Source organism: Apteryx mantelli, chromosome 3 (assembly GCF_036417845.1).
Source record: "Apteryx mantelli isolate bAptMan1 chromosome 3, bAptMan1.hap1, whole genome shotgun sequence".
NCBI classification, from domain to species: domain Eukaryota; kingdom Metazoa; phylum Chordata; class Aves; order Apterygiformes; family Apterygidae; genus Apteryx; species Apteryx mantelli.
The window spans coordinates 76,799,727-76,812,831 of NC_089980.1; the positions used below are offsets into that span (position 1 = coordinate 76,799,727).

Sequence of the window (13,105 nt, forward strand, 5' to 3'; positions counted from 1 at the left end):
TGAAGAAGTTTCTTCTCATATTCAGATGGAACTTCCTGTGTTTCAGTTTGTGCCCGTTGCCTCTTGTCCTGTCGCTGGGCATCACTGAAGAGTCTGGCCCCATCCTCTTGACACCCCCCATTTAGATATTTGTACTCATACTAAACCTATGAAATAAAATGTTTTCAAAACACAGCAGCTGATGAAACACTCTTTTATCCAAAAGCTTGGTGGCTAGATCACTCACCCAGAGCACAGGAGTTCAGAACTGAACTTTCCTTTCTCTGTGGGTGAACAGAACACACTTCTTTCTGCACTGTGACACTCTAAGGTATGTTAATGTCATTCCCACCAGCTGAAGCTGTTTTGCTTTGGGAAGGAGAATAAGACAAGATTTCTAAGCCTAGCAGTTACTGTTCAAATGAACACATCACACAAAACAGTGAAAAATTAAATCAGAACCAAGCCTGGAACTCAGGCCCCCAATTCAACAACTAAACTACATTGACTATCTTCCTATCATTAAAAAATGGAGTGTCCAGGCATTCACAATGCCCCAGAAAACCTTAAGTCTGGCAATTTGGACACCCTCTTGGAAAACATGAGTTGAAATTCCCTGAGTTAGACAAGACAATCAGTTGTACATATCTGGTGCTCATGCCTGAAATGTTGAGGTGCTGCATGAAAAGGAGAAAATCTCCCTTCCCTGGCTACATTTTGCTAGAAGGTACAGTCAGGCACTTCTGTGAGGATTCTAGGGCCCCAAATGACATGTGAAAGAAGGTGCCTTCCTACAGTCCAGAAGAAGGCACCCAAGTCGTGGGAAAGGAGAAGGTTTAGTAAGTTGCCTCACCTCATCGTTTTCTATCAGACGGTTAACATTCTGGCTTTTGCACTCTCTATTCTTCAACTCTTTCCACACACGATGGAGGAAATCTAGACCTATGTGACTGCACTTGAAATACCTGACCTGTCACTGAACTTGCTTCACCAAGATGCCAGCAAGGACTCTACCCCTCCCATGCAGTATACACAGGATGGAACAGCGCAGAATGAGAAGACGGTTCAAGGAAATCAACCATGACATAAAGCATACAAGGGTGTGAGACACAGGCTTCCTCACAATGGCCTCTGTTTCCCATTCCAGCAAAGAATTTAAACACATTGTTTAAACATAGAGTACCTGAGTATTGCCACTGATCTCAAACATGTGCAGTGTTCCCATTAAGTGCTTTCTCGATCAAATCTTTTGGTAATATATTGTCTCTCACAGAAGCAGGTGTTAGAGCAAGTATGGACCCTGGCAAGAGAGAGAAGGATGCAGGAAATAATGGAAAACAGGTGAAGACCTCAAGGGGAATAAACGAAATCAGAAGGTGGGAGAACTACATGATAGACTTTTTGAAAACCATGAAATACAGGAAGAAGGAAAAGGGTCAAAGGAACAGGGAGTAAGGGACATTGTATTTGAGTGGAAAGCAAAGGAGCGCAGCAAGGTGTCTAATCTGCAGAAAGAAAACCCACATCTTCGGGGCAGTGAACTGTACCATGACAGAAAATAAAGTAAATATTTATCCGATAAAATTCGTATGTGGAGAGTGCTGTCAGTAAGTATCAGGTACACAAGCAGACCGCATGAAATAGAAATTAATTATGAATTCTACAGTGATCCCATGTAAGTGTGAGGAACGGGAAACTTGATTTTAGTTGCATAGCTACAGTAGAGACAATGAGCTTTAGAATGAGACTCAGGCCATGGGACTACAGACTAACAAGTAAGATGCCTGCAGTCCAAAGACAAAAAAGGTCTATTTGAAACAGCTGTGGAATTAAACAATGAGAACAGATGGGGAAACATCCAAATCTAATATTAAAAGATACAATACAAAAATGGAACAAGTGACACGGACAATAATGAATTTGGGAGGTGGTTTATTACCTGGAACAGGTAAATAAAAATTAAAAATCTAGATTTTAATTAACTAAATGTAAAAAAATACATAAATCAAGTAACTAAAAAATTAAAAACATGGTGAAAGAAAAAAATAAGAAAATATATGACAGAATGTACAAGGAATTGATCAAATGTATTAATGGGGGGGAGGGGGACACATGACTCAGACCTTCTGGAAATGAGCTGCCTAGCAGCTGAACCCATACTCATTACTGTGCTCATTATTTATTACACTGCCCAAATAAGGTCACCTGAGTGATTAATTTAATATTGAATTAAGCCTTTAGTTCAAAATGAGAGAGAAAGGAAGGGCCCCCTCTTGATGGGAGAGAGATTATGAAGTAGTCAGTTTTAGTAATGGCTAGCAAAGTGTCAGTTTTGGAAAACTCAGAGTCTGTGGAACATAAACAGTAATCAGTGGAAAAGACAGGTATCAGGAGTGACAGGTATAGCCCAGTCATCTGTTAGTCCTTTACAAGTTGGATCTTTCTCAGAAATACAAAAAACTTTATTTGGGAAAAGCAGCAGTAAGCCTTAAGGACAAATTTCTACAAGCACTTAAATGTTCATTTTAAATATATTTTTATATATATATATATATATATATAAATATATATAATGACCTAAAGATTATGTTTTACTGAAAAAGAAGACTGTACTTACCACATATCAAATTATAGACTTCAATATTTTCAAACGGATCAACTTGAGTACGAAACTTGAATCCCGGTCCAAAGCCAATAAACATAGCCTAGGATTTACAGAGAAAGTTAAAGTGGAACTCTTTTTCAGATAGGTTAGAATGGAAAATATTCTTGCACTCTGACAGCATTTTCTTCCAAGAACTTTCATCTTTACTTTAGCAACATAATATGGATTAAGTCAGATGCAGGTCTTTCTTAAAAAAAATTAAAAAATGTATTTTTCCAAGAAAATGTCTAATCATAGGTATTTTAAAAAGATTGAATAATAATTTGAAAAATAGTAGTAAATAAATATTAGGAAACTTGATTCTGACTTGTTGTTGCCTCATTTATTTCAGTCATTTATGAAAAAATTGACTGCAGTCATTTATGAAGTACCTTGCTCTCTTCCCTGCTTTTGAACAAGTTAAATTAATTTTCTTAAAATTAAATTACTTTAAGAGATTTAATAGAAAATGTTGAGCCAAAATAACTATCATTTTCCTGTCCTGTAAATAATTTGGAAGTTTTTAATCTGAGGCTGCATAAACATTTATCGGTAGTGATGCTTTAAATGGCTTAAGCCAGCTGGAAGTCCCAGCTCCTAGCCCTGGTTTGCAGCTGTTCATTCTTCTCCTTGCACCACTTCCTGAGCTGCGCTGGCACAAGCAATTGTGTAGCCATACAATGAACCTGATCCAGGAACTCAGCCAGCACAAAAAAAATTTTTTTTTTTTTTTTTTTTGCTGGCTCTTTTTCATTTGGTTCAGTTCCTCGACCTACTTAACTCTACAGCCACAGAAAAGCTTGCACTAGCATACAGTAGGGATCTGTGCAGATTTGAGAACAAGGAGGCAAGGGCAGCAACCGCTTCAACTCAACTGCTGCCAAGATGATGATTTTTAAACTTATCCTGAAATATTCAGCTTTTTTTTTTTTTTTTTTTTTTTTTTTTTTTTTTTAAAGTTAGTGAAACAGACTACAACCATCTGTGGTGTAAAGATACTGGATGAGCAATGGAGGCTTTGCATTCTACAGCATCTTCCTGGTAAGATCTCTGCAAACAATGCTATTGTCTCAGATTTCCTATCCGTGTGGAAGAGGCTAAACTCAACTAACTTTTTTGAGATTTAAACATAAGGCAGGCAGTTGTCATTCTACAACTATTGCAACCAAAATCTGTGCGCTAATAATTTATTCAGGGCTAATTTGCACCAGTTGAGGCAGGAACATACTGTCTCATTTCTGTTGAATTAGCCAATTACACTGTATAAAATTATGCCGGTATAACACTAGCCACAGAAGGATAAACTATACCTGGTTTAAGACCAAGTAGGAATGCTATGAACTGACAGTCCCAAATCTGACATAAAGTCAACCCATTGAAAAAATTTAACACAGTGAAACAGCAACAGAGAGAGAATATACTAAACTGGTGGCATCATGTGGCATTGTTGTTTTTAATGCATTATTACCACCTTACCACCAGATTTTACATTGTCAAATCAGGGGAAAAGAGTAGGTCTGGAAAGGTGAACAAAATTATTTAATAAAGGCTTTCATTAACTAAAAAATATTACATAATTCCACAAGACATGAAAAAATAAGGCTTTTAAAATAGAACTCTTATGCTTGGACTACATTTGTCTTTTTATGAAATGTATTTTAAATAAATTTTTGAATACAGGATTAGATGGGCTTGACTAGGATCTCAATGAATATTTCCCAAGCCCTTGTTTAACGTCCTATAATCCTTTCCTGTTCCTCTCTAAAGAGGTGATTTGGAGGACTCTGTTCTCATTTTAAACATGATTGATATGCTCTCTATTGAACAGGGCTACCTCAAAACAGCGTTACATATTTTATCATGAAATAGCAGAACTGCCAAGTTGGGAGGTCATTTAGTCAACCTTTGCAAGAGACAGAATCAATAGTAATTATGCTATTTTTGAAAGGGAATCCCTATATGGAAGTTCCACAGCCTTCCAAGGCAAACTATTTTATTCTTTACTGGTGAAAAAGAAAATGAAGTTTTCTAATAATCAAGCAAACTCTTCTTTATGGTAACTTAAACCTGTTGTTTCTTGTCTTAGGCATCCTGGACACAAAGAACAGAGTAGCCTTTAGCAGCCAGGGGACTGACTGGCTACGGAACAGCTCTGTTGGAAAGGGCCCAGGGGACCTAGTAGACAGTAAGCTGAACATGAGCCAGGTGCGTGTCCTGGCAGGAAGGGCAGCCAACAGCATCCTGAGCTGTATAAACATGAACTCAGCCAGGAGGTAGAGGGAAGTGATTATCCTTCTCTACTCAAGTACTCATTACACCACATCTAGATACTGCATCCCCAATACAAGGAAGACATCAATAAACAAGTTCATCACAAATTCAGCAGAGGGTCAAGATGGTTGGGGGCTGAAGCTCCCGCCCTGTGAGGAGAGGCTGAGGGAGAAGGGCTTACTCAGCCTGGAGAAGAGGCTGCTTCAGGGGGACCTAACAGTAGCCCCCTCAGCTCCTACGATGGAGTCACCAAGACAACAGAGCCAGGCTCTTGACAGTGCTACATGGTGGGAGATTGAGAGACAATGGACATAAATTGAAACAAGAGGATCACGCTGGGTATAAGGAAACACTTTTTTCACCATGAGAACAGTCAAACAGTGGAGCAGGCTGTCCAGAGAGGTTGTGCAGTCTCCATCCTTGGAGGTTTTCCAGACCCAACTGGACAAAATCCTGAACAACCTGGTCTGACCACAGCTGACTGTGCTTTGAGAGAGAGGTTAGTCTAGCGAACCCCTGAGGTCCCTTCCAACCTGAATTCTCCTATGACACTATGAGCCTTGTATTTGAAAACTATTCTTAAATTGCCTGTTCCTGCTTTTAACATAAAAACAAAACAGCTTGGCATGCCTTTATGCCCTCACCTGCACAGTCAGATCTCTTGGAACAAGTCCTGCTGGGTTTTTGCCCAACACCTATCATAATGGAATTTTTCCAGTGTGGGTTACCCAGCACCATCACAATAGCAGTTATAGAGGGAATTACAGAGGGAATAGTGTCACAGGTCTCACAGAATCACAGAATCGCTGAGGCTGGAAGGGACCTCTGGAGATCATCTAGTCCAACCCCCCTGCTCAAGCAGGGTCACCTAGAGCACGTTGCACAGGATTGCATCCAGGCGTGTTTTGAATATCTCCAGAGAAGGAGACTCCACCACCTCTCGGGGCAACCTGTTCCAGTGCTCTGTCACCCTCACAGTGAAAAAGCATTTCCTCATGTTCAGATGGAATTGTCTGTGTTTCAGTTTGTGCCCGTTGCCTCGTGTCCTGTCGCTGGGCACCACTGAAAAGAGTCTGGCCCCATCCTCTCGACACCCTCCCTTCAGATACTTGTACATGTTAATAAGATCTCCTCTCAGCCTTCTCTTCTCCAGGCTAAACAGGCCCAGCGCTCTCAGCCTTTCCTCATATGACAGATGTTCCAGTCCCCTAATCATCTTTGTAGCCCTTCGCTGGACTCGCTCCAGTAGTGCCACATCCCTCTTGTACTGGGGAGCCCGGAACTGGACGCAGTACTCCAGATGCGGCCTCACCAGGGCTGAGTAGAGGGGGAGAATCACCTCCCTCCACCTGCTGGCAACACTCTTCCTGATGCACCCCAGGATACCATCGGCCTTCTTGGCCACCAGGGCACATTGCTGCCTCATGCTTAACTTGGTGTCCACCAGCACTCCCAGGTCCTTCTCGGCAGAGCTGCTTTCCAGCAGGTCAACCCCCAACCTGTACTGGTGCATGGGGTTGTTCCTCCCTAGGTGCAGGACCCTGCACTTGCCTTTGTTGAACTTCAGGAGGTTCCTCTCTGCCCACCTCTCCAGCCTGTCCAGGTCCCCCTGAATGGCAGCACAGCCCTCTGGGGTATCCACCACTCCTCCCAGTTTTGTATCATCAGCAAACTTGCTGAGGGTGCACTCTGTCCCTTCATCCAGGTCACTGATGAAGAAGTTGAACAAGACTGGACCCAGTACTGACCCCTGGGGGACACCGCTAGCTACAGGCCTCCAACTAGACTCTGCACCGCTGATCACAACTCTCTGAGCTCTGCCATTCAGCCAGTTCTCAAGCCACCTCACTGTCCACTCATCTAGCCCACACTTCCTGAGCTTGTCTATGAGGATGTTTTGGGAGACAGTGTCAAAAGCCTTCCTGAAGTCAAGGTAGACAACATCCACTGCTCTCCCCTCATCTACCCAGCCAGTCATTCCATCATAGAAGGCTATCAGATTGGTTAGGCATGATTTCCCCTTGGTGAAGCCATGCTGACTACTCCTCATCACCTTCTCTTCCTCCACATGCTTGGAGATGGCCTCCAGGATGAGCTGCTCCATCACCTTTCCAGGGATGCAGTGAGGTTGACTGGCCTGTAGTTCCCTGGGTCCTCCTTCTTGCCCTTTTTGAAGACTGGGGTGACATTGGCCTTCTCCCAGTCTTCAGGCACCTCTCCTGTCCTCCATGACCTTTCAAAGATGATGGGGAGTGGCTTAGCAATGACATCTGCCAGCTCCCTCAGCACTCGTGGGTGCATCCCATCCGGGCCCATGGATTTGTGGGTGTCAAGTTTGCTTAAATGATCTCTAACCCAATCCTCCTCCACCAAGGGAAAGTCTTCCTCTCTCCAGACTTTCTCTCTTGCCTCCAGGGTCTGGGGTTCCTGAGGGCTGGCCTGAGCAGTAAAGACTGAAGCAAAGAAGGCATTCAGTAACTCTGCCTTCTCTGTATCCTTCGTCACCAGGGCACCCACCCCATTCAGCAAAGGGCCCATGTTTTCTCTAGTCTTCCTCTTGCTGCTGATGTATTTGAAGAAGCCCTTCTTGCTGTCCTTGACATCTCTAGCCAGATTTAATTCCAAACGGGCCTTAGCCTTCCTCGTCACATCCCTGCATACTCTGACAACATTCCTATATTCCTCCCAAGTGGCCTGTCCCCCTTTCCACTTTCTGTATACTTCCTTCTTCTGGTTGAGTTTTGCCAGGAGCTCCTTGCTCATCCATGCAGGTCTCCTACCTCCTTTGCTTGACTTCCTACTCATAGGGATGCACCGCTCCTGAGCCTGGAGGAAGTGATGTTTGAATATTAACCAGCTCTCCTGAACACCCCTTCCTTCTAGGGCCCTAACCCATGGGATTCCTCCAAGTAGGTCCCTGAAGAGGCCAAAGTTTGCTCTCCTGAAGTCTAGGGTTATGATCCTACTTAGTGCCCTGCCTCCTCCTCGCAGGATCCTGAACTCCACCATCTCATGGTCACTGCAGCCAAGGCTGCCCCCGACCTTCACATCTTCAACCAGTCCTTCTTTGTTAGTACGAGGTCCAGCAGCACACCTCTCCTTGTTGGCTCCTCCGCCACCTGTGTCAAGAAGTTGTCACCAATGCTCTGCAGGAACCTCCAGGACTGTTTGTGCCTAGCTGTGTTAACAATCCCCAACTACAGCATTCAGAAACAGGGTGTTAAAAATAAGAGCTAGCATAAGCTCTCAAGTCTCACCTGCATACTGGGGAAGCGATTGTCCGAGCCATGGAATCCACCTTTGCAATATTTAATCTCAAGTGGTTTCCTATTAAAAATTCACAGTTTACATAACTCACCACAATTTAAAAAACATATTAGTATAACATATATTCAATGATGCATTGTTTGTCTGTCTAAAAACTTTCCAGGGGCTTATTCGTAGGGAACAAAGTCTTTAAGCTCTGGAAGAGAATGCCTCTAAAATAGAAGGACAGTTTTCACTGCAGATGTTATTCCTGCAGAATTCTCAAGTGCCCATGTTAGAGCTGTTTAAAATCAAGTGTCAGCTGACACATGAACAAAATGTTTTTTCTCAGGATTTTAGGATTAGGATAACCTGCTCTCAGATTAACAGATTTTCACTTCACTGCCATCTGCGTAACAGAACTTCATTGTATATTATATAGATATTTTCTTTTTTATTTTTAATAAACACTATAATGTAATTTGGAGCATTCAGCTGAGCATCTTACAATCTAATAAAAATAGTGTCTGATATATGTTATGTCCTCTTGCTTAAATGTGTACAGTTACAATAACCCAAGTCAGATTTGCATGACTTGCACATGTTTTCAGCATTATACAATAGGATGTATTCAATACATGGTCTGAAAAAAATTATTATGTGATAAAAGAGCTATTGTTCTAGCCCTGGGGTACCACAGAGGTGTACAAAGTTATATTACAGCATATGCCACTCTGGGAGTTGTAAGTGCATCAATCAGAATGCGTAAGGCAATTACTGACAACATTATGTTCAATAAGCACGATGTATGCTAGTAGATCACTCCCAAGATTGATTCAAGCAGACTACTTATGCACACGCTTAGCTTTCACAACTCACTTTGGAAGTTCCTAAAGTATGGCAAAATGTGCTCAAGGGCCTGACAAAGGGGATCTTAGTTTCTAATATTTGTGCCTCAAAACCTGCCATTGCCTGCATACTCAGCATAGAGTATCCAAAACTGTGAGTTTAGAACTGATTCTTCGCAGACCCTTCCCTACAAGCTGTAGGGAAAAGTATGTCTTATTTCTGTTTGCAATGTCCCTTCACTATGCTAAAACAAGAATAACAGGCTCCAGTAGCTGTCACTGAACTCTAAGCACTTAGAGTGGAAAAGCTTTGAGAAAACAAGAAATTCTTGGCCATATCATCAGTACTGAAAATGATAACTTACCTGGCAAGTTGCCACTGGGAGTCTAAATAAAAATGTACCGGTTCAATTCGGTCGTTATTGGCAAAATGAAAACGTTTCGGGAGAAGCTGCTTCATATATGCTTTGAAAGGCTGATTTGGGTCTATGCACTGAAACGTTTAAATTAAAATGTAAAACATACATTTAATCAAACTTATGTCATGCACAGATTTATAAAGCACTTCAACGGCAAAGCATTTGCAATAACTTTCACTAAAGACAATGGGAGTCCATCAGGTTTGGAGTCATATTGTCTGCCACATAAACATGAATTATTTAAACAACAAACTGACTGGTTTTGCATTTAACAGTTATTAAAGGAATAATTATATTGGATTATAGACTTCATTCACTCTTTTTTTTTTTATAGCCTATGACTGCACAGAACCTAACAATATTGCTTAGAATTAATAAAGTATTACACTTAGGTAAGAATAATGTGATACACTCAAATGGTAGGAGACTACCCAGTGTAAGAATGCTACAACTTTAATACAGAAAGTCAGGGACACAGGGGTTTTAGATTCGTCCCTCCAGGACAAACAGATTTGCCCCCCGCAAAGATTCATTAATCATTAAAAAAACCAAAACAAAACAAACCCTCAACAGTAATAGCGTAAATTTGAAGTAATCTATAAAAAACGCATAGCTCCTACTGATGGTGTCTGCACAACTGAGAGGATAACAGACTGTGGTGCAGGGATGAGAATGGTGATCAGGTATAGAGCAAAAAAGCAAACTCCTTAAGTTAGCATTGAAAAAAAAAAAAAAAGATATCACTGTTCTCTCTCAAAGTTGCTTATCAAAAAGGTGTAGGCAAGCAAATCTTGTACTTGTCCAGGAAATGGAGCTACATTTTACTTTCCGTTGGCCCTAAGCCAGCATGGTCCAGATACACAAGTTCTCATTTTGAAGTGTAACATGATACAGTGTTAGCTGAGAGTTGGTGAAAAGAAATGAAAACAAAGCCTTAGTTAATGCACAACCACAGATAGCCATGTGACATCTTATTAGTGTTAACTTTGACCTTCCTTTCCCCCATATGCAACTACTGTTAGGTTTCTTTTTTGCTGTTTTCTTTTACTGTATTACACATGGAAGGTCACTGATCCAAAGAAGTAACACCTGAGTCTACATGCCATTTAAGTGGCCTAGCAAACAGCTTATACTGTAAAATATCTGTAAGTGTCAGAAGAAATTAAGCTAGAACAACACATAAGACAATACTTACCGTGAGGTTTCTGACAATGCCTTCATAGTTAACTGGAAGAATCATATGTAAGAATTAGTCACCTAAGTTTAAAAAAAATCAGATGTAAAATGAAAGCATTCCAATCGTATAGTATAATTAGCTTAGTTACAAACAATTTCTAAACATAAGTAAATTATTTTTCCAGGATGAAAAACATGTGGAGCAAAACAAACAACAATCACTAAGCTGACAAGTTATTGCTTTTATGAAATTTTAGTTCAGAATATCTTCCAGAGTCTCTTCCCTCTTTGGCTACTTAGTTAAAAAGTCAAAGTTTTAAGTATATTAGCTACAGTTTGAAAAAGAATCTGAAACGTAAGTGTTCACCAAAGAGGCAGCTAAATGCTGTGCTAATCAAAAGTTGGGTTTCTCTCGCTTACTAATAAACTTCTAAACAAAAAGAAACAAATAGAACTACCAGGAAAGCAGTTTTATCTGGCAAGCATCCTTAGAAAGATAGCCAAGCGTAAGTTATCCAAGATTCACAGATTCTTAGACGCAAGCCAAAAGGGACCATTACATCATTTAGTTTGACATTCTGTATAACACAGGCCACCACGTTTCACACAGTTATCCTGCCCTGCGTCTGATATTCAGTGCTTGACTAAAGTACCTAAGAGATTACACTTGCAAGGGAACTATTAATAACTCCTGCACAGATACATGCAGTGCTACAAAAACAACTACGCTACTTCATGAAAACAGTGCACGTTTCAGAAGTAACAGACACTCTGCTTTTCTGCTTCCTCAGCTTGTTTTTCCAAAGAGAACCTGGAACTGCATTTGTTTAAAACTGTTTGGAATATCATCAAGCAGTTAAGTAAACAGTATTTAAAGCAACTGGGCTTGAGGCCTAGAGTTTTAAGGGGGTTGGAGAACAGAAATTTAGACAGAAAGGAACTTTCACAAAACTTAAAGGCTGTATTCAACATTCGAAAAACAAGCAAACAAGAAAATCTGCAGGCATTAAATGTTCCCCTGAAACGGGGCTGAATAATGAATCAAGGTCTAAAATTCGACTGAGTTCACTAATTTTTACTAGGTTGTTCATATCTTATTGACTCAAATGTTGTCATCAGGCCACCAGGAGAAAATGCATATTTTAATAGCAAAGAAATATATCATAATATTCATAATACCATATTTAAAGATAAGAACAGTATAACATTCCTCTAAGTCAGAAATATAGTAATTCTATACATAAACTCCTAAATCAGGGAATAAGGTGGGACATGAGAGGGGATTTGGGCTATCTTGACTACCAAATATCTGAATCAAAGCAACGCCATTCACAGAGCAAGAGTATCTATAGCAGGTCATTCTGAGGCAGCCTGAAAAAATCAAGTTGTAGGCATCAAGTATAGGCATTTCCAGACTTGCAAAGTCAAATGGTCTTTAAAAGTATGGTTGCACTGCTCAGTGTTTCCCCCTTCATCATGGTCAAGGTTGTCCCTTGTTGAACTTCACTCAGGTATACCAAATGAATATGTGGATCCTAAGTTTGTTCTCAGAAAACACAGAAGTGCATAACCAAGTAACAAAAATTAGTTTAGCTACTACATACAAGAGAAATACTCATCTGGAACATTAATAGGTCTTAAGCGAGCTGCAGGGCCAGGTACTATTTGGAAATCTTGAACATTGTCCAGATAGGTGTTCAGATATGCAGTTTTTCTGCAGCTCCCTGCTTCCATCCCTGCACAAGGAAAGAAATTTTATTTAAAAAAAAATGGGAATACTGGTGTGGAGTAGTCTTGTTGAGGAAACATTTAACAAGTTGTAGAAAGTAGAAATATAGTTTCTGTCTCTCTCTCTCCCTCTTTTTTTTTTTTTTTTTTTTTTTTTAAATCAGCAATCAGCAGCCCCAAGATCTGATCCAAGGAGACCAAAATACTCAGATGCATGGAAGAAAACATAAAACATTACAGATATACACAATCAGATATTTCTTCAGCCCAAAAAGATACTCCAAATGAATAAATGGATAAATTTTCTTCTCTGAAGGGAAAGGAGTCATATAAGCCTAAGAACAGTAGTAATGCTAAGACCAAGCATCCATTTAGCCTACGGAAATACATAATAAGCAGGGCAGGTATGGACTGATTTTTCCCCCCTGTATTCTTTATCAGTTCCCAGGAATCAAAGGGACTTCCTGAGTTGGAAGTTGTACTTGAACTCTTATGGATAGTCACTGACAAACTTATTCTCCATTAATTTGTTAAAAACTTTGTAAACCTGAAGAGATGTTTGGCCTGGATCATACCCAGTGGCAATGAGTTCTGCAAGTCAATTTTGTGCTGCATGGAAATGTGCTTACATTTTGTTTGTTAGAAAAAAAAAAAACACAGCAAAACAAGAATTTGATTGGTAAAATACATAGGTTTTCATTGCTTATTATAGAAATAATTATAGGTATATAGAAAAACTATTACAGAAATCAACTGAAGTTTTATATTCACAGTTTTGTAATAATGGATAATGG

The 13,105-nt window shown here is 40.4% G+C and overlaps 1 protein-coding gene across 3 annotated transcripts in view; it reads right to left on the minus strand.

Moving 5' to 3' along the window:
- Nucleotides 1–13,105, minus strand: part of ENPP1 (ectonucleotide pyrophosphatase/phosphodiesterase 1) — a 60,477-nt gene that overhangs the window by 12,174 nt on the left and 35,198 nt on the right. For all 3 annotated transcript variants that reach the window (XM_067293708.1, XM_067293707.1, XM_067293709.1), the window contains exons 13-17: nt 12,188–12,319; nt 10,603–10,634; nt 9,354–9,481; nt 8,152–8,221; nt 2,597–2,684 (exon numbers count right to left, since the gene is read on the minus strand). In XM_067293708.1, the coding sequence (XP_067149809.1) occupies nt 2,597–2,684; nt 8,152–8,221; nt 9,354–9,481; nt 10,603–10,634; nt 12,188–12,319 (450 nt within the window). The remainder of the gene's footprint in view (nt 1–2,596; nt 2,685–8,151; nt 8,222–9,353; nt 9,482–10,602; nt 10,635–12,187; nt 12,320–13,105) is intronic.